Genomic DNA, 20785 nt, shown 5'->3' on the forward strand with positions numbered 1-20785 from the left:
ACAATCTCCATTGCTGCTTGTAGCTATTGATGGATGCAGTGGTCGTTACCTCGCACTGATTTGTTTCCACCTCTCTTGTTCACATTCCACTCTTCATTACTTTGCCCACCTTCCTCATTGTACAACTTTGTTCTTGGCTGACAACCCCTTATTTTGCTTCTTCGTTTGCTCTACATTTTTTTTATTCCGCATTACTTTCCATTTACCAATATACTGCCCATCCTCTGCCTCCCTTCCTGGTTCTCCGGCTCTAATTTTGTTACCCACTTTTTTTGTTGCTGGGTAGTCTTCTCTCATTCTCTTTACCTTCGCCATATTTTTCCCTCTCAGTTTCTACCATCTTCTACTATCTCCACATTCCTCCATGTCTTTTCCTTGCCTTACATAGACCTTTCGGTACAAAAGGTGGTGGGAAGACATGGCTTGGCAGTTCGGCTGGACTGTTCCCATGAGGCACAGGGTCAGACTGATTTGCATATAGCCATGTCTGAACTGGGGTGGCAGAGTGGGCTAAAGAACGGTGATGGATTAAACCCAGATCTTTTGACTGGGTGTGAGTGTTTGATTGATTCAGATACTCCGTCCCTCACCACCCCCTTTTGTACCACCACCCCCTTTTGTACCGTTACATAGACCTTTGGCACTCATTTTTTGTCACTTTGCCAATTTTTCTCCCCATTTCACTACACCTCACCCATCTCCCTTCCCAATCTTTTCTCCACTCTCTATGTGCCTACCTAGCTGTTTCTTAAAGTTTTCAGTAGTTGTCTGTGGAGGTCAACTCTACAAATGCATTAAGTGCATTAGGAGCGGCCTCAGTTACCGTAGTTCAAGGCTGACCCTCTCCAATGGGACCAACTCAAAACCACTGAAATAGAAGACAGACTGGTGTGGCCACACAACAAATGTTATTAACCTTACAAACAGGAGTAGTAGTATAATGGGAGATAGCTAGCCTTAGGCATTACAAATGAAAGTTATTCTAGTAATAATTAAAGATCGTTCAGCCATAGGTATAAAACAATAAACTCAAATAAGAGTGTCACACAGTGACAGCTACTCATATTGGATCTGATTACGAGTTGGTGCAGAGGTGCCAGAATTACCAGAACCAGAATTACCAATGAAATATCCTATTCTCTGAGGAGTTTTAGTTCAATAGGACAGAATGGGGAAAAACTATGCAGACCCGTGTTTTTTGGTTAAAATCCTGCATAGTGTTGCCAATTCATCAGATGGTAGTGGTAGGTCACAGGGAAACAGTCGGAGTGAGGTGGTGGGAGGCTTCTTAGCTTTGGGGAATGGTGGAGGATCTGTTGGTGCTCCCCTGTGCTGTTGTCGAATGTGGCACGGTCAGCCACAAGCATGTGCCTCTAAGCCAGGATTGTGTCTGTAGTGGGGAGGAGTTAAAGAGGATTGAGGGCTCAGGGTCAGGAATTTCTCTGTGGAGGGGTTGCTGTCTGTTCTATGATTCTTTTTCTGTTCCAGGATATTTGCTGCTTGTGTGGAGGTGGGGGACAGAGGCCAGGACCAGATAAAGTGGAATTTGTGGGGTTCCCCATTATGCAAAAGCCATGAGGGGGCTGCTTCTGCCCACTGTTTCTCCTAGCCCTTCTACTACGTTTTCCCAGGTGCAGATTTCCACCTTATAAATTCATGTCTGGGGTTTTGGGGCATAGAGCTACTGGAGAGCCTGGTAAGTTCAGGGTTGAAACCCCCAGACCACTCAGTAGCAGAAGAAGTGGTTTGTCCCCCAGAGATTATGCTCTGCTGACTCGTAATCAGACCCTAAGAAAAATGAAATCAGCACAAGTAAAAGATCACCTTGATACACTGCAGGCACCATAGCTGAACCCAAGCTCTATTACTGGAATTATATCACTATTAGAATGACACCAAGGGCATGTTTCCTTTTTCATAACAGTTCCCAAACGCACAAGCATAAGAAAACATGTTGGACAGATTTATTTACTTTCCTAACTTATGCTTCAGAAGTTTATTAGAATTATGTTTTTCTTGGAATTTTTTTCACCGAGAAATTTAAAAACAACTATGTGACTGAATCCTTCTGTGAATTATTTTTTTTACCTCTCATTATTACAGAACCCCCAAAAGTGATTGTTGAACCCAGAACTCAGACGTTTATCGAGGGAGCCGAGGTGACACTCAAGTGTTCTGCAACTGGCCATCCGAAACCACAGATCGTATGGACGCTTAATGACATGTTCATAGTAGGCTCAAATAGGTATCTTTCATGTGTGTCTGTCTATCTGTCTAGCCATCTATTTGTTTTTGGTATTTTTAAAGAATGGCATAGTTCATTAGAAACACATTTTGCTCCTGGGTATAGTTGAAGCATTTCCTGGTAGTAACAGAGCACAAGTTTCCTTATTTGCTTCCCTATGTAGCAACATCACACTGGTCTTTTGTCATTCAGGAAGACCAACATAACCCACGGCGTTACATGAAATATTGATTCAGTTAAGATGCACTATTCCAGTCTACATCGCCTGTCGTGTCATACAGCACCATGATCTTGGTGGCACACTTAGATGAGACGTTACACCACCTGAGGATATTATTAAGGCTCTTCTGCTTGTCACAGGCATCACTAACATTCACTGAAAACACTAAATGAAATATACGAAACATCGGATCAGCATAATTGAATTTTGATCATGGTTACATCAACCCTAAACCTTAAAAAAATGACCATTTTTATTTAATAAGGTGTTTTACACAAAACATTCCTGTTATTTTTAAGTTGTGCATCTTTCCACTTTTCGAAATAACTGTTCTCACTTATAAATTATGGGTACAATTAGTATAACCTGTGTATATACAAACACGGTCTTTGTGAATTTTTAGGTAAGGCATCGACTCTTTTGGCTGAATTTAGCCCTACTATTTTTATGAATAATATGCAGCAAAGTGTGCATACATGCACAATATTGTGTTCTTGTTGTAATTTATGTTTCAGGGGACAACAGTAGACGCCCCCGGCTGACCGTGTAAAAAGCACGCAATACAGAGTTCCAGGCAGGCACTATCCCACCAGGTGTCTTAGGGATCTGATACATTTTTGGTCCTGAAGAAAGACATCAACCCCTATGGGTGCCAGTTGGCTGAAACATGTCGACCTCTTTTCCAATCACACATTGGATGTGCAGGTCAGATTTACGGTCCCCATCGCATCTCACTGCTTTTAACCTTGTGACCATCTTGGTTCACAATTAAAAATAAACACTGTCTACTAGCACTAGTACTTCAGTGGAGCAAATATACCACAGAGGGACAAGAGTCATTGAGGGTCTCACTACTATTTCCGTAGGGACTCCAGTTATTGAGGATGATGTGTGTGCTCTCCTTTTGATTACCCCTATGTTGACCCATGAAAGCGGAATGTAACCCACATTCTTTGTGCTTCTATCTCCCTCAAATGATTCTTCCAAACCTTGAAAATATCTTATTCCATGTATTACCTATCACTATATCATTAAGCTAGTTACAGCTCAATTTACCTCAACAATAAAGTGGTAGTCGACACAGTGGATGCAATATCTTTGTCATGTGACATATCGAAGATGATATAGTGCTTTCCCCACTACCTTTAGCATTGGCTAGCCTCCATATAAATCGTGCCGTCACCTGGGCTATCCTGTCAACTGATAACAAGATTCTGCAGTCCTGGTAAAACTCATACACACAATAATGTTTTTACTGTGCCCCAACATGAACCAGAATCTTCAGCTTCTGACCTGCAGTCAGTGGCAGTTCTTTTCCGTTTAGGTTGGAAAGTTTTGTCTCTTGACCCACTGTCTGTGAATTCTGAGTGAAGCAAGACTGGGGATATTGTGATCTTGCTGAGAAGGAGGTGGATCTCTCTCTTTTTTGTCTAAGAGGTTATGTTATTGATCCAGCGTCACAATAGAAATTCTGTCTCTCTGCACCACCATTCACTACCTAATACTCACCATACTAATTAATACCAAGGCCCATACAACTAAGACAGAAAATCCTGGAGCTGAATCATGTGGCCTAATTTATCACACCAACTGAATAATATTATGTACACTATTTAAAACTGCAGTATAACAAATCTAAACTTAAAGGAAACATTTAATTAGACCACTATGGCCAATGAATCTTTGCTAATGGTAACAACCAAAATTAATCAAGACCAGCTTGACGTTTTAAGTCTTTTATTTTTAAATTTCAAAGTTAAGTTTCAGTTTCAAAATCTTTATTAATTCTTTATTAATATCAAACATTTTTATTAAATTAATCTCAACAATTAGTTAATTGGCACAAAGGTCTGGCACATCAAAATTGCTCAAAAATTATCTGAATTTAAGTAAACAAACCCTAATTCCCTAAAATAAGCCTTCTGACCCTGTAAGAAAAAGACATTTAAAATTTGCTTTTCATTGCCTTACGTGTCCAAGGGAAAACGGACAGCACTTCGCCCTCAGGAACAGTCAGCCCCTCTCCCCTCAATGGGCCAAGTTTATATACCTTTTTAGGTCACTAATCTAACTAAAACGTAATATTTTCAAGAGTTTTCAGCAACGTGATTGGTTGCTAAACATCAGTCCACCATGAGCCGTCCGAACAGCGATGACAAGACGTCATCTTCATTGTCCATTTACATGAGGCGACACCAGCTTCCGCAGAAAGTAACATTTTACTGAAAAAGTTCTCAGATACTTCCATAACTCAGCCGATCCGCCGTTTGTCATTTCCTTAACCTTGGAAATAGTATCTTCTCAGAGCACAAACCGCACAAAGTCTTTTGTTAAAAGTTCAGTTATTTTCAAGAAATACGCTTATGAAACAGGTTGTTCCATCATGGCTGTGCTTGGCTCATCTCAGTCAGGCTAACCAACTTTCTCCAGAACTAGGCCCTAAGCCTTTCACTCGAGCTAGTATTTAAACAAACATAAAAGAATAATTAATTCAAGCAAAATAAACCCTTCTGTTACCCATCCTCCATTGCTAATGCTTAACCCATTAATATATGTCACCTAGCAGAAGCGCACAAATAAAGCAGCACATTTATAATCTACCATTCTTCATAATGTCCAGCAGGATTCTTCATATATCTGAAAGAGTAAAAAGATGACAAACACAACATGGATTATCAGGCACAACATAGACAAACACATAAGCACACATAATAAAAGCACATGCCATCAAATAATCAGCCGCATTAATATTGACAAAGACAATAGGAAGAACAAAACAATATTAGTTATGTGTTACAAAACAGACTCGCAAATGCTTTTAATCTAGGTTGAATAATACAACAAATCATGCAACAATTCATTAATAAATTAGTTCATGTTACAGAGAATTAATTTCACGAGCCAGAATAAAATAATTTCTGAAACTCGCTCCATCAACTCCCTCATCTGGTGATTTCAAAATCACCAAACAACACCCAAAATTTAGAAAATTTTGAACCCAATTTAGAGACGTCACATTTTGAGTTCTTTCAGTATTAGTCTCCCTAAACCCCTGTTTCTGCTGTTTGCTCAACATTTTCAAACTGAGTCCTTCGCATCTCTTGTAACTCATATTCCTTCTCCTGTTCCTTTCTGAGTTTATAGATCCTCCTTTTCTCCCTCTGATACTTCTTTCTCTTGTGAATCATGCAACTGATTTTTAACAGCAATATCACTATAATGATGACAATTACTGGACAGAGCACTTTGCCGATGATTGAGCCACCAATTTCTGAAAACCATTCCTTGATTGCCTCTATTCTTTTGCCTAAACGTTCAGTGAAATTTTCTTCCTCCAGGGGTTCTATCTCCTCGTGGAATTCAGTTATATTTTTAATAAGCGGCTCTATATTCCGACTCTTGTCTGGAATATAAGTACAACAATGCTGGACATGTAAGACCCCACAGACCCCTCCCTCTTTTGCAAGCAGAATGTCTAATGCAAGACGATTCTGCATTACCATACTTCTGGTAGCAACAAGTTCTGTGCTAACTAATTGAAAACCACTTACAGTATCTGTTGACAATCTGTCAACTATTGTGGACACCTTTCTATTCTTGATTGAATTCATTGTTATTCCTACCATGGGGATGATTGCACCAAAAATGTCCCCCATGACTTCTGAAAAACTTTCTCTCTTGAACCTATTCAGGTGTTCACCAAATTCAAAGGTTCCCTTTTCATTTCTGTCAACATGAAAAATCTTTGGAAAAACTAATCCAAGGTAGCACGTCCCATACCAATGGCCTGGGAGGCTAAAATATGCCTTGTTACCACAGATAAAATAAATTCCAGGAAAAATTGGATCCTTTCCACCTTTAAATCCCCATCCCCCAGCGATAAGATAATTATCCTCACATTGACTTGCTCCGATAAACAGATTATCATAAAGAGTATTGTCTCTTCTAATGCAAAATTTACCACTAACTGGTTCATCTATATGAATAGCTGCATTTGTGTTAACTCCATTAAGTTTAGCGTCCTCCATCTGCCAGTATTTCGACTTAGCATGTCTAAGTACTTCATTTCTCTTATAGACTGCCCTTCTCTCCTCAACCATGTTCAGGAAAGTCTTTTCCTCAGCTCTCATTTTGCATGTTAAATAATTTCTATAAGCATATTCATAATTAAGCTCATTTGTTACTAAAAAGAATTCCCTCATCTGCTTCGCAGGCCTAACTTTGTTTAAGCTATTTACAACTTTGAGATTTGTAAAAACCTCATCAAAGTCTGAATAATAATACTCCAGACGACCAGTTTGATAAAACAGGCTAGCAATTACACTGCAAGTGATGCCATAACTGAGAGGTAACATATTATAAGTAACCCCCTCTGAAACAGAAGCAGGCAGCTTCACACAAACATAACAATCCTTAACATTCATTACTTTAACATATTCGGATAAAAGCCTTGAAAATGAATTGCTAGAAAAATCTCATACAGATCTATCTTGATGAATCTCTGGATCATGCTTAATAACTCTGCTAAATTTGTCAGCATGTTTTTCATGTTTATTCTCTACTTTACTTGTTACATTAGTCTTTTGTTTCTGTTTTTCAATACCAAAAGGGTATACAACAGCTAATATCAACCAAATCAATATCAAAAGAACTATACAAATTATAGACATTTTGCAACACCTCTTCAGAATTGAACACCTTGAAGTGTCAGAACCAGACATCTTTTAGATGATCAAAAACAAAAATTCAAAATTTAAAATGTATGTGTAAATAAAGAAATAATACTATACAAACTATACTCCCCCCTTTTAAAAATTTTTTTTTAAAAGAAACCCTAAAACAGCTTTTCTTCAACCTTGCGTCACATGAACCATTTTCTTTTCCACCTAACAAGATTTCTTCAACCTTATGTCACCTAACACATTTTCTTCAGCCTTAAGCCAGGAAATTAGAATCCTAATCTAAAAATTATTCAATCTCAATCAATGTCACTAGTTTCTTCCAAGTCTTCTTGACTGCTAGTCCCTACCTCAACAGTTGGCGGTATTATAATGTAGGTCCACTCTGGGGACTTATACTTCTGATTTGGTTTTATCACTCTTCTTGTCTTACGAGTGACTATTTCAATTTTCTTATTTTTCTCGTCTTTCTTATCAGAATCTTCTCCCTGACTAGAAATCTCATTTACTTGCTCTTTAGATTTCTTAACTAATCTGAACTTCAGATTATCTTCTGGCCAAATGTCTCCTCTTCTCAAGACCTTTTTCTTTGGCACTGTTTCATTTGATTCACTTTTCCAAGATCTTTTTCTGAATTTTCTCACTTCAGATTCTTCATCACTTCCGTCTGTATCTGTCTCTGAGACTTCAAATCTGTACTTAGGAACTTCTTTACTCGGCAGCTTCACTCCATTAGGAACATCATCCCTACTGCTGGTACTTGGCAACTCTTCCTCTTCTTCAGGAATCACCTTTAGCTTCCCAGTTTCAGAATTCTTGCTCCTGCACAGAGAGCTACTCCTTTGCCTTTCAATACTCTCCTGGATTTGATTTCTGTTTTGCTCAGAGTCTTCTGCTTCAGAATTTTCTTTTTCTTTTTGAGATTCTTTTTCTAACAGATCCTCATCAACATCTTGTTCTTCAGTCACAATTTCCAGATCTTCCTCATTCAAGTTCTGATTTGCATCTACACTCTTCAGATGTTGATTTTCTTGCTGATCATCAGATTCTGGATCTTCAGGATCTCCTTCTGAATCAGAATCAGTTGTTGTCTCACTTTCTGCATCAGAATTTTCAGGAGGTGGTACACGAATAGTATGGCTCGCATACACCCACCTTTTCAATCCTTTACACTTAATAGCATTTGTAGTGACAAGAATTACTTGTCTTGGCTTTTGCCATCTAGGAACTAAACAGTTTCTCCTTCGATGTACCTTTGTTCTCACCCAGTCTCCAGGCAACAGATCATGAGCTTGTTCTTTCTCTTTTGTTATAACATCTGTTCCCACCTGGTGAAATACAGAATTAACTACATCAGAAAGGTTCTGACAGTATTCAATGATTGCACCATCATTAATACTCAATAGTTTGCCAACTGGAACAAAAGCTTACCTCATTAATCTACCCATTAAGATATCATGAGGACTAAGGCCTGTCTTTTTCTCTGGAGTGCTTCTCAAAGACATTAAAACAAGTGGAAGAGCATCTGTCCATTTCACTCCTGTGGCTAGACACATTTTTGAAATCCTGTTTTTAATAGTTCCATTTATCTGTTCAACAACACCTGATGCCTCTGACTGTATGCACAGTGCAATTTTTGCTCAATGTTCAAAGCTTCACAAATCAATTTCAGCAATCTGTTTTCAAAATGCATTCCGCGATCACTTTCAATAGTTACTGGAAATCCGTACCTAGGTATGATCTCCCTCAAAAGAAATTTTGACACAGTGACTGAGTCATTATGACGAGTTGGGAAAGCTTCCACCCATCTTGAAAACAGACAAACAAATACAAGCACATATTTCAGCTTGTTATGCTTTAGCATGTCAATGAAATCCATTTGCAACCTGGTAAAAGGACCACCCTCTCGACCTATGGTTCCCGAGCTTACAACAGTTTTCCTATTTGGGTTCATTTGTTGACAGATCAAACATCTTTGGCAAAGTGACTCTGCTATGATTCTGAATTTTGGACTGAACCATGTTTCTCTGAACAATCTGATCATGGAATCTCTACCTAAATGCCCTGGACCATGGCACATCTGTGCCATGTCAGCAATCATGCTATTAGGTAAGACAGGTCTACCATCTTTGTAGACCCAAACTCCATCTTCCTCTCGCTGTCTGCAATCTGCTTTTAACCATGTGTTTTTCTCTTCATCATCTGCCTCATCTTGTATTTCTTTTACTCCCTGCCATGTTTCCACTACAGATATTAGCATGAGAGAGTTCAACATGTGACTTTTGTCTTTTTCCCGATTGATTGAATAATTGTTCTTTGCGCAGTATTTCGCAATCTCATATGCATATGCATTTCCTTTAGTAATGTAATCTTCTCCCTTCTTATGAGCTGCACATTTTACAACAGCAATTTGTTCTGGTAATTGAATGCCATCAATCAATCTCTTGATCAATTTTGCATTTCTTATTGGCGTTCCCGCAGAGGTCAAATAACCCCTTTGAGACCAGAGTTGACCATAGTCATGAACTACGCCATACCCATACTGACTATCTGTCACTATGGTTACCTTTTTACCAGCTGCTCTTTCACAGGCTCGAATTAAACCAAGTTATTCAGCTATTTGAGCTGATCGAATTCCATCAAGAGGTGAACCCTCTACAACATCAGAAACTGTACACACTGAATATGCTGCTCTCAGAATTCCTTCATCTGTTCTTAAACAAGAACCATCGACAAAATAGACCAAATCAGATTCAGGTAAAGGAACATCTTTTATGTCCTGACGAGGTTTTGTGCAATAATCTACAACATCCAGACACTCATGATCAATATCAATTTCATTACTTACCTCAGTAATTACACCATCCGGCAATAATGTAGAATGATTTAAATTCACACATCTTGCAATTGAAACATTATCTGATCCCTGAATTGTTTTCTCATATTTTGTCAATCTGTTACTAGTTAGATGCTGAGTTTTACTTCTGGTAAGAAGAATCTCAACTGAATGAGGTACATATACTTTTACAAGAAATCCCATAATGATACCCTCACTTTGTTCAAGACTTACACTTGTTGCAGCCACCGCTTTTAAGCAACCTGGCAAAGCTTTTGCAACAGGGTCCAAAACAGCTGAGAAATAAGCAATTGGCTTTCTCAGTTTCCCATGTCTTTGGATTAGGACTGACAATGCACAACCTTCCCTCTCACTGCAGTATAGCTCAAATTCCTTTTCATAATCTGGCATACCCAAAGCTGGTGCTTCACACAAACTTCTTTTTAACTGTTCAAAGGCTTCTAATTCAGTTTTTGACAATTTGATCGGATCTTTTATGTCTGCCTTTGTTAATCTCTGCAGTGGTTTTGCAATCACCGAAAATCCTCTAATCCACTGACGACAGTATCCAACCATTCCCAGAAACATTCTGACCTGTCTTTGTGTTGTCGGAGGCTGTATTGCTCGAATCATTTTTATTCTCTCAATGGTCACTTGTCTGATTCCCTTTGCAATTCTGTGACCAAGGTACTTTACTTCTTGTTTGCAAAACTGTAATTTTGCAGGTGATACTTTATGTCCCTCATCTGCCAAACGATTTAAAAGAGTAATGGTGTCAGTTACACAATTTTCTTGTGTCTTTGCTGCCACAAGCAAATCATCAATGTACTGCACCAATGTCGAATTTCCAGGCAAAATCAAATCTTCCAGCGATTTCTTTAATAATTGATTAAAGATAGATGGACTTTCAGCATACCCCTGTGGGATACGACACCATGCTAAAATACGGTTCTGGAACCTAAATGCAAAAATTTGCTGGCTCTCTGGATGCAGTGGAACTGTAAAGAAGGCATTACATAGGTCAATGACCGTATACCATTCTGCATCGCGCGGAATCTGATAAAGAATTACCGCAGGGTTTGGAACAATGGGACAACATGGAACAACAATTTGGTTAATTTTTCTTAAATCCTGAACAATTCTGTAAGTTCCATTTGGCTTTTTGATACCCATAATCGGTGAATTACATGGGCTGCTCTCAATCTCTTTTAGCACACCTTGGCTTATGAATTTTTCGATCACTGGAATGACACCTTCAATTGTCTCAGCTTTCATTTTATATTGAGGAACATTCGGGAAATCTATTCCTTGTTTCACAGTAATTTTCACTGGATCCACATTTTTCATAAGACCCATATCATTTCCAGTTAGGTCCCAAATTTCTGGTTTGACTGGCTTCTTGAGCTCTTCCGGCAAATCATTTTTATCAAAGACAGGACATAACAATTTTCTTTCCTCTTCAACCATCATCATTGTCAATTTATAAAGGCCATCTTCTTCTGATGTTTGTAACTCAATGCCATCTGGTGAGCAATATATCTTGCAATTCATTTTACACAATATATCACGACCCAACAGATTTACAGGACTGCTGTCACAAACCAGAAACCTGTGTTTATCCTTGAAATTTCCAATTTCAACTTTTACAGGCTGTCAGACTTGTTTTAATTTGCTGATTTGCTACACCTACAACTTGGTTGGACTCACCAGAGAGAGGAAGATTTTCTATTTCTGTTGATCTAACAGTAGAACGAGTAGCACCAGTGTCCACAACAAAAGTAATATCTTTATCATTCACTTTTCCATTTACAAATGGACCAGACTGATCTACCTCAAGAGTGGGTCCAAGCACACACTCTTCTTCCTCTCTCAGGCACCGTCATGCGTAATCATCAGATGAATCACTTTCTTCCTTATTTTTTAGCCAAAATTGCTGGGAAGTATTTGACAAATTCATTTTTGACACATTATTTACCTGATTACCACCACAGAAACCTGTTTCTGGTGTAAACCTCTGAGCGTTTACACAATTAGGAAATGGTGCTTGTGGAATCTGGCTCTGCTGAATTTGGCTCTGCTGAATCTGGCTCTGCTGAATCTGGCTCTGCTGATTCGCTACCTGTCGCTGTAGCTGTCGCTGTTGACTTAACTCGTTTAACTGCTGCTGTAGCTGTAGCTGTTGCTGCTGATTTAACTCACTCTGCATCTGTGGATTCAATGAATTATTTTTAAAATTTCTGGGCGGGTTTTTACACTCGCGTTTCCAGTGTCCAATTTCGCCGCAATTAAAACATGGGATCTTCTGTTTTAACTCTTCAAGATTTACATTAAATTTAGGTTTATTATTATTAAAAATTATTCTTAAATTTGCCTTGATTCTGTTGCACATTTTTATTCACAAAAGCCATTTGCTGTTGCTCAGCTACTTTCACTTGTGCCCACATTGCTTTCTCCTTAAGGTTTTTCTGCTTTGCATCTATTTCATCACTGCAATATTTTGCCTTTCTCTGGATGTCATCAACCGAAAGTGATTGCCAGCACACAATTCCGTTTTTAATCATCTCACCAATTTCAGGTGTCAAGCCATAAACAAATCTGTAAATAAAGTGGCTCGTGTCCTTTTCACTTAATTTTTCATAGCCACTGTACTGTTTGAAGACTAACAGTAACCTTTCATAAAATGAATGTACTGATTCTTTTGGTTCTTGATTTGTTTTGTCAATCTTAACCCAGTCCACTTCTTTCAGGGGAATTTTTCCTTTCAGCCAATAAATTACTATATTATAAATGTCCATAACATCTTTTGATGGGGCACCTGTAATTGTATCTCGAGCAGATTCTTCTTTTGGCCAATCCACGGAAATTTTGCATTCTGTCCAAAGATCTGATGGGACAACAATGTCAAAGAATCCATCCAGATCAATCCACAGAACTTTTGACACTTTTATGAATCTGTCTACCTGTCGATACCATTCAACTGGCTTCTCTCTCAGGTGAGGAAAATCATTAGTAAACAGCAGTATATCCTGTCTTGACCAAGGGACATGCACGTACCCTCCTCCTGCTATTTCCCTCATTGGAAACTCTGAGACTACTTCACCTCTGACCCTTTTGTCCTGTTCTTTATTCTTTGACCATTTTATTCTCCATTTGCCTATCTCACCTAATTTTCTGAGAAAAGCTATTAATTCTCTTATATGGGTCATTCTTCCAGCCACATTAAGATTATCAATATCCCTCTCAGAAAAATCCACTCTAAAATGTTTCTGTAAATGTTTTTGTTTGCTCAAATTGATTTCTAATTCAGCAGCCATTTCTTCTAGTTGCTCATACCTGTTTTTCGTTTTCCACTGGATGCTCTTGCAAATGAAAAGTAATTCATCATCCTGATACAATTTCAAACTGTCAGTACCAATTGTGCCAATAAATAATTCTTCTAAATCAGCCTTTAATTTTGCAACATCGAGCTTTTTATATTCAGGAGCTTCTGGAGACAATGCAATTTGAGTTAAATCTATTCTGTTTAGTCTTCTTTCTGACAGACCTGGATCTGAGTCTGCAACAGATGGTGTCTGGGAACTTGTTAAACTCCCATTTAAAGTTAAATTTGGCATCATAGATTTTTCTCTATGAATTTCTGAAAGTTCTGTATAAAATCTTTCAGCCACTTTTTGAATTTCTGCATTCAATGGAACCGTCAAAACAGAATGTCTATTCTCTCCTTGTTCAAAAACTGGTACAACAGGACCAATTGTTACTGGTACTGTCACTGCTTCCATGCTTTTTGTTAATTGTTGAATTAAGTCTTCCTTCGCTTTATTATAACTGGAAATTTCTGGCATATCATGAATTAATCTTTCCTGACTTCTTGGGAAATTATCTCTTTGTTCAGGAATTCTATTTTCTCTGGGTGTACTACAATTATTTATTGACCCTACTCTTTCAGGTAATTCTAAAAATCTGGGTGAACCTTCTTCAACTTCCCTAGGAGGTGCATTTGGAGAAGTTCCTGTAGAAACTCTCGGGGTAGATTGAGAATCTTCTTGATAAGGTTGCGGTTTACGTTTAGTAGCATAAATGTCTTCTAAAACCGCATCATCTAACTCTTCATCAAGTCTTTTCTGAGCTTTCTTTTGTTCTAGATCATCAGTGATCATTATTCTCACTGGATACAGACCATCATACATGTCTGCTTTTCTCCAGCGTCTCACTTTGTCCTCATGTGTTTCTCTATTTAGAATCTGCTTTGAATTTCTAGGTGTTAAGCATTTGCTTTCACGTTCAAGTTCCATCATCTCAACTTCCCATTCAACTAAAGCCTCAAATTGTGTAGGTCTAGGCTTAGGCACAAGATCCATCATCTTTTCTCTCAAGTTCCTCAAAACATTCATATTAAATAACCCATCCTCCGGCCATGCTAATACACCATCTTTTTGTGTATAATGCATCCAATTTTCAAACCAAATTACAGTATGATAACCATATTCGCCTTCCATATAGGCTGCGGGTGTTTTGTACTTATGAAGTAATTTACCACCACGCGTTTCAATTTTCTTGTCAGGTTTAAATAAATTTTTCATTTTCTGAAACCATGAAGGCTTCTTTTTCTCTTCTTTATACCAATAACTCATATTTTAAATCAAAATCGCTTATTCCGAAATGTTCAAAATGTTCCCTTGATGTTCCGCTACTTCAGCCATTCCGTGCGCGAAAGACACCAACAAACCAATCAAGTTAAGCTACGTCACCACCTTGCTCAACCAATAGAAGTACAGTATTCAGAACTGACCAATCTCGTTTCAGCTCGTCACTGTCACGTGAACCAATCAGAGCACTTGCTGTGACGTATGTTAGCCAATCACAGCGCGAACCGAAATGACGTATACTGCTGCTGCAGCTCCTCTGTGTGTTACTCCGTAAACTCACCCCTCCTTCACAAAAAATTTTCACAGCGCCATTTTAAACAATATTTTTCCAATGAATTTCAATTAGTAACTACAAATAAACAAACCACTTGTCTGTTTCGCTAAATAAAGTAATAGTTTTACAAACTTTCAGAATTCTTTTCGCACAAAATAGACAACGCTATTTTCACAGATCATTCACGCATTCAAACAGAAAACCCTAATCATGCACACACAAAGTCTTGGCAGGACTTTAACCAACCATAGAAATCGTCAAACGTTAAGAATAGACGACACTATCTTACCCTTCACTCAAGCTAAAATAAATCCTATTACTCTTTTCACAGAGAGTTTTAAAACAGGCTCACCAGGTCCCTATACTCAATGCTACAATTTCATAGACAATCCTCGCTATTACATTTAACCAATCACATCTAAGGTCCCTAAACTTGTGCTGTACGGCCACAACACTTTGCAATATATTCTATATCACAATTTTTGAAACAGAACAAATGCACTGTGTAACTTTTCTAGCCACACCACTCTTTTGCCGGCAAACAACCAGGAATTTTTCACACTGCTGGAAAAATCCTTTCGACTACATTCAACAAATAGACAAACTTAACAACATGTTTTAGACATGTATCCTATGTAATTAGCATGTAACATGTCAGTTACCATAGCAACCGAACTCTGCTACCAGAGATTTGATCCAGCGTCACAATAGAAATTCTGTCTCTCTGCACCACCATTCACTACCTAATACTCACCATACTAATTAAGACCAAGGCCCATACAACTAAGACAGAAAATCCTGGAGCTGAATCATGTGGCCTAATTTATCACACCAACTGAATAATATTATGTACACTATTTACAACTGCAGTATAACAAATCTAAACATAAAGGAAACATTTAATTAGACCACTATGGCCAATGAATCTTTGCTAATGGTAACGACCAAAATTAATCAAGACCAGCTTGACGTTTTAAGTCTTTTATTTTTAAATTTCAAAGTTAAGTTTCAGTTTCAAAATCTTTATTAATTCTTTATTAATATCAAACATTTTTATTAAATTAATTTCAACAATTAGTTAATTGGCACAAAGGTCTGGCACATCAAAATTGCTCAAAAATTATCTGAATTTAAGTAAACAAACCCTAATTCCCTAAAATAAGCCTTCTGACCCTGTAAGAAAAAGACATTTAAAATTTGCTTTTCATTGCCTTACGTGTCCAAGGGAAAACGGACAGCACTTCGCCCTCAGGAACAGTCAGCCCCTCTCCCCTCAATGGGCCAAGTTTATATACCTTTTTAGGTCACTAATCTAACTAAAAAGTAATATTTTCAAGAGTTTACAGCAACGTGATTGGTTGCTTAACATCAGTCCACCATGAGCCCTCCGAACAGCGATGACAAGACGTCATCTCCATTGTCCATTTACATGAGGCGACACCAGCTTCCGCAGAAAGTAACATTTTACTGAAAAAGTTCTCAGATACTTCCATAACTCAGCCGATACGCCGTTTGTCATTTCCTTAACCTTGGAAATAGTATCTTCTCAGAGCACAAACCGCACAAAGTCTTTTGTTAAAAGTTCAGTTATTTTCAAGAAATACGCTTATGAAACAGGTTGTTCCATCATGGCTGTGCTTGGCTCATCTCAGTCAGGCTAACCAACTTTCTCCAGAACTAGGCCTTAAGCCTTTCACTCGAGCTAGTATTTAAACAAACATAAAAGAATAATTAATTCAAGCAAAATAAACCCTTCTGTTACCCACCCTCCATTGCTAATGCTTAACCCATTAATATATGTCACCTAGCAGAAGCGCACAAATAAAGCAGCACATTTATAATCTACCATTCTTCATAATGTCCAGCAGGATTCTTCATATATCTGAAAGAGTAAAAAGATGAAAAACACAACATGGATAAGCAGGCACAACATAGACAAACACATAAGCACACACTATAAAAGCACATGCCATCAAATAATCAGCCGCATTAATATTGACAAAGACAATAGGACGAACAAAACAATATTAGTTATGTGTTACAAAACAGACTCGCAAATGCAACATGAGCACATCAATATTAGCCCATGTGTAATGTAAAGAAAAACATTTAATCTAGGTTGATTAATACAACAAATCATGCAACAATTCATTCATGTTACAGAGAATTAATTTCACGAGCCAGAATAAAATAATTTCTGAAACTCGCTTCATCATTATCGAAGGTCATTAATACCCGTGCACCAAATTCCTACCTGAACCACAATGCCATGTTTGGTGCAGGGCGGGTTTAGCTCATGGTGGACTAAAAACACTCCTGATGGCATCAACCAATAGGAATTAAAGAACTGTCTTGCCTAACATGGAAGTACTTAACAGAGAAAGGAATACTTACCTTGGCTCAAGTCCAAAACATCTTTGATCAACCACCACTTAACTCCCTACATTATGTAGCCTGAGATAAAGAAGGTACATTGAGTCACAACCAGATTGAAAAGAAGATCAAAAATGTTGAGCTAACCTTTGGGAGTGTTTCTAAATTGATTGGGCGACTTTGGCCTTCAGAGAGTTTCTCTTTCCCAGAGAACTTTTCAGCAAATGAGGTGATGGCCTGGAGCTACTGCATGAGGTGCTTTATGATGCTTGTTGAACTTGTTTGTAATCTTTCCACAGAACAGTCACCCCCTGTGTAGTGACAATACCTTTGACAACTCTGAACCTTGGGTTAAGTTCAACAGTAACATATTGGCAATCATAAAACATTTGATTGGGTGAAGCTTATAGTCTGGTTTTCATGTATCAAATCATGCAAAATCTGGTGCCCACAATGCTGTTGGGGGCGGTGGTAGTAATCGTAGTCATATTTAATATTGTTAGTGAAGGTGGAGGTGGTAACGGCTCACTCTCAAGTCCCTACATAAACCTTTTAAAATGCTTATTGTAGTAAAAGAAAAGTATTGCTTTCTATGTAAATTGCATGTAAACGATAAAGAATTAGACATGCCATGATATGTGATGATTGGGAGTTTTTGTAAGATGTAAAATACTTCCTCATTCGTTGCACATAAAGCACTCCAAAGAAGGTGGAATGACACACAAAACAGTCAATAGGAAGATATGAGAGAGTAATACTTATCTGGGGATGGGGGGGGGGCAAAGTCCACTCTGCATGTCTATTAAAGAAATGGTATTAGTATGTCAACAGACCACTGCTTTATCAAACCAGACCTAAAATAAATGGGTCTTAATTCCATTCCTGACCTATTGCAGAAACTATTTGGGAAGAAAAATGATACAAGATAGTTTAGGCCAGTAGGGTATCTAGATGGGATGCTATCCAACCAAATATAATGTTGTATTTTTTTTTCTGGGGCAAGAAAAGACTGATGTGCTATAGTATTATCGGTAACTAGACACAATATCGAAAAAAGTATAGAATGGACATAATATCGAATTCAAAATATAGAATGTACATAATATAGTGGTTAATAATATCGAAATGCAGGTAAGTAATATCGACTGTCAAAATATCGAAGTACATAATATAGGCATTAAAATATATCGAATTTTTAATAATATAATTTTTTTAAGTGTTTTGTATGTTAGTATATGTGTTAAAAGTGTATATTTGTTTTTGTAATGTATGTTTAATTATTTTTTTAAGTTAAGAAATGTATGTAAAATAAGTTTTCCATATTTTACTTCCGTAGCAGGTTGTGGGTTTATAGAGAAATAGGGTGGGAAGTAATTTAAGTATAGTAAATTAAATATACATTTTTAGGAGTTATTAATTATTTTTTATTTAATTTTGCGTTTTAGTTCTGTAGCAGGTTGTGGGTTTATAGGGGAATAGAGTGGGAGTTAATTTAATTGTAATTAAGTAAATATTTATTTTTGTTTATTGGTATTGATAATTCATTAATTGTTAATTATTAATTGTTAATTTGTTTTTATTATTTGGTAATTAATTTGTATTAATTCATTAATTGATAATTATGTTAATTGTATTAATTTATTACTTGGAGCGGGTTGTGGGTTTATAGGGGAATAGGGTGGGAATAAAGTTAATTGTAATTAAGTAATTATTGAAAATATTTGTGTGTATTGATAATTAAGTTATTGTTAATTCATTATGAATTGGCAATTTTTGTATTACTTATTACATTTTTGGTATTGAAAATTAATTGGTTTTTAAATAACTATTACTAGGTCATACATTTTTAATAAATAATATGTATTGGTATTCATAATTAATATATTATTATATATTTTGTAACTGGTAATTAATGTAAATTATTTTTTATTGGTAGTGATAATTGCTTTATTTTTCTTTAAATATTAAATCATTACTTTCCCTACTGTTGCACTCACTGGAGTGGGAATGGTAATTTTTACCCCTACGCTATCCAATGCTTTCCCTACTGTTGCACTCCCTGGAGTGGGAATAGTAATTTTTACCCTCCTGCTATCCAATGCTTTCCCTACTGTTGCACACTTTGGAGTGGGAATAGTAATTTTTACCCCTACACTATCCAACACTTTCCCTACTGTTGCACTCTCTGGAGTGAGAATAGTAATTTTTACCCTCCTGCTATCCAACGCTTGCCCTACTGTTGCACTCTATGGAGTGGGAAGAGTAATTTTTACCCTCCTGCTATCCAACGCTTTCCCTGCTGTTGCACTCTCTGGAGTGTGAATAGTAATTTTTACCCCTACACTATCCAATGCTTTCCCTACTGTTGCACTCACTGGAGTGGGAATAGTAATTTTTACGCTTTCGCTATCCAAAGCTTTCCTTACTGTTGCACTCAGTGGAGCGGGAATAGTAATTTTTACCCTCCCGCTATCCAACGCTTTCCCTACTGTTGAACTCACTGGAGTGGGAATAGTAATTTTTACCCTCCTTTTTTTTGTCCTCATATTTGCCACCAGAATATATATGCTCTAGATGGGTCTCGCTGTTGCCTCTTATACTGTTGTTTTTCGGGTCCGCCCTGGAGACAGTATCATAGCAGACAGGGATGTCCCAGAGGTAGGCTGCTTTCCTTATCCTACTACTCCAGGCCTATTTTGGGCACCCTAGGCCTGGTGGAGGACAGGACCGACACAACCTCTGGCATAATCACAGGACCGCTCACCTATTTATCCAGACCATCAGTTTAGACCAAACATTCTCGGTGTTCTCTTTTCGGCCAGCCAAATCCATTTTACAAACTTCCATTATATACTTCAAGCATACTGCAAAACTAGGAGAAGACACTGACTTCCACTCCATACAAATTTGTCTCCTGGCAATAACTATTATATAAAAGATAAACTGTGTATCCAGACTAATGATATCATAATCTTTCAATAAACCAAAGAAAACAAGTCTACGAGAACAAACAATAGTTGTTGAGAGTACATCACCCAAAAAATCCATTATCGCTTTCCAATAGTCTTGAATAACTGGACATTCTAAAAAAATATGAATATCATCAGCTGCGTTGTGGTTACATCGGGGACAATAATAGTTGTTTCGTGTAATCTTATACAGTTTGGCCGGAGTCCAATAAACTCTATAAGCCGTAAATAGGTGGTTACGTCTTAGATTGGCTGGTTTGATTAGCCTCTGTGACAGAAAAAAGGAATCTAACCATACTTTATTAACTTCTTCAGGGGTGTCAGATATACAATTTCCCCATAAGTTTGTAACCTCGGAGTTCAGTTTGCTCTCCTCTTCTTTAATCAACAGTTCATACCAAAATGAGAGTTCTTTTACCCATTTCCCCCTCCTACCAATTGAGTCAAGAATATCTGTGTCTTTCTCCTTTTGCATATTTTGACTGGACCCCAGGCAGATAATTGATAATATTTAAACCTAGTCAACTGCCCATCAGTAAGTTG

The 20785-nt window shown here is 37.6% G+C and overlaps 1 protein-coding gene across 1 annotated transcript in view; it reads left to right on the forward strand.

Moving 5' to 3' along the window:
* The window catches only part of HMCN1 (hemicentin 1), a 1183532-nt gene that overhangs the window by 393732 nt on the left and 769015 nt on the right, over positions 1 to 20785 (forward strand). Inside the window, exon 12 of the mRNA XM_086956029.1 lies at positions 2104 to 2245. Within this exon, the coding sequence (XP_086812155.1) occupies positions 2104 to 2245 (142 nt within the window). The remainder of the gene's footprint in view (positions 1 to 2103; positions 2246 to 20785) is intronic.

The sequence above is a fragment of the Lissotriton vulgaris genome, chromosome 1_1, assembly GCF_964263255.1.
Source record: "Lissotriton vulgaris chromosome 1_1, aLisVul1.2, whole genome shotgun sequence".
NCBI lineage: Eukaryota > Metazoa > Chordata > Amphibia > Caudata > Salamandridae > Lissotriton > Lissotriton vulgaris.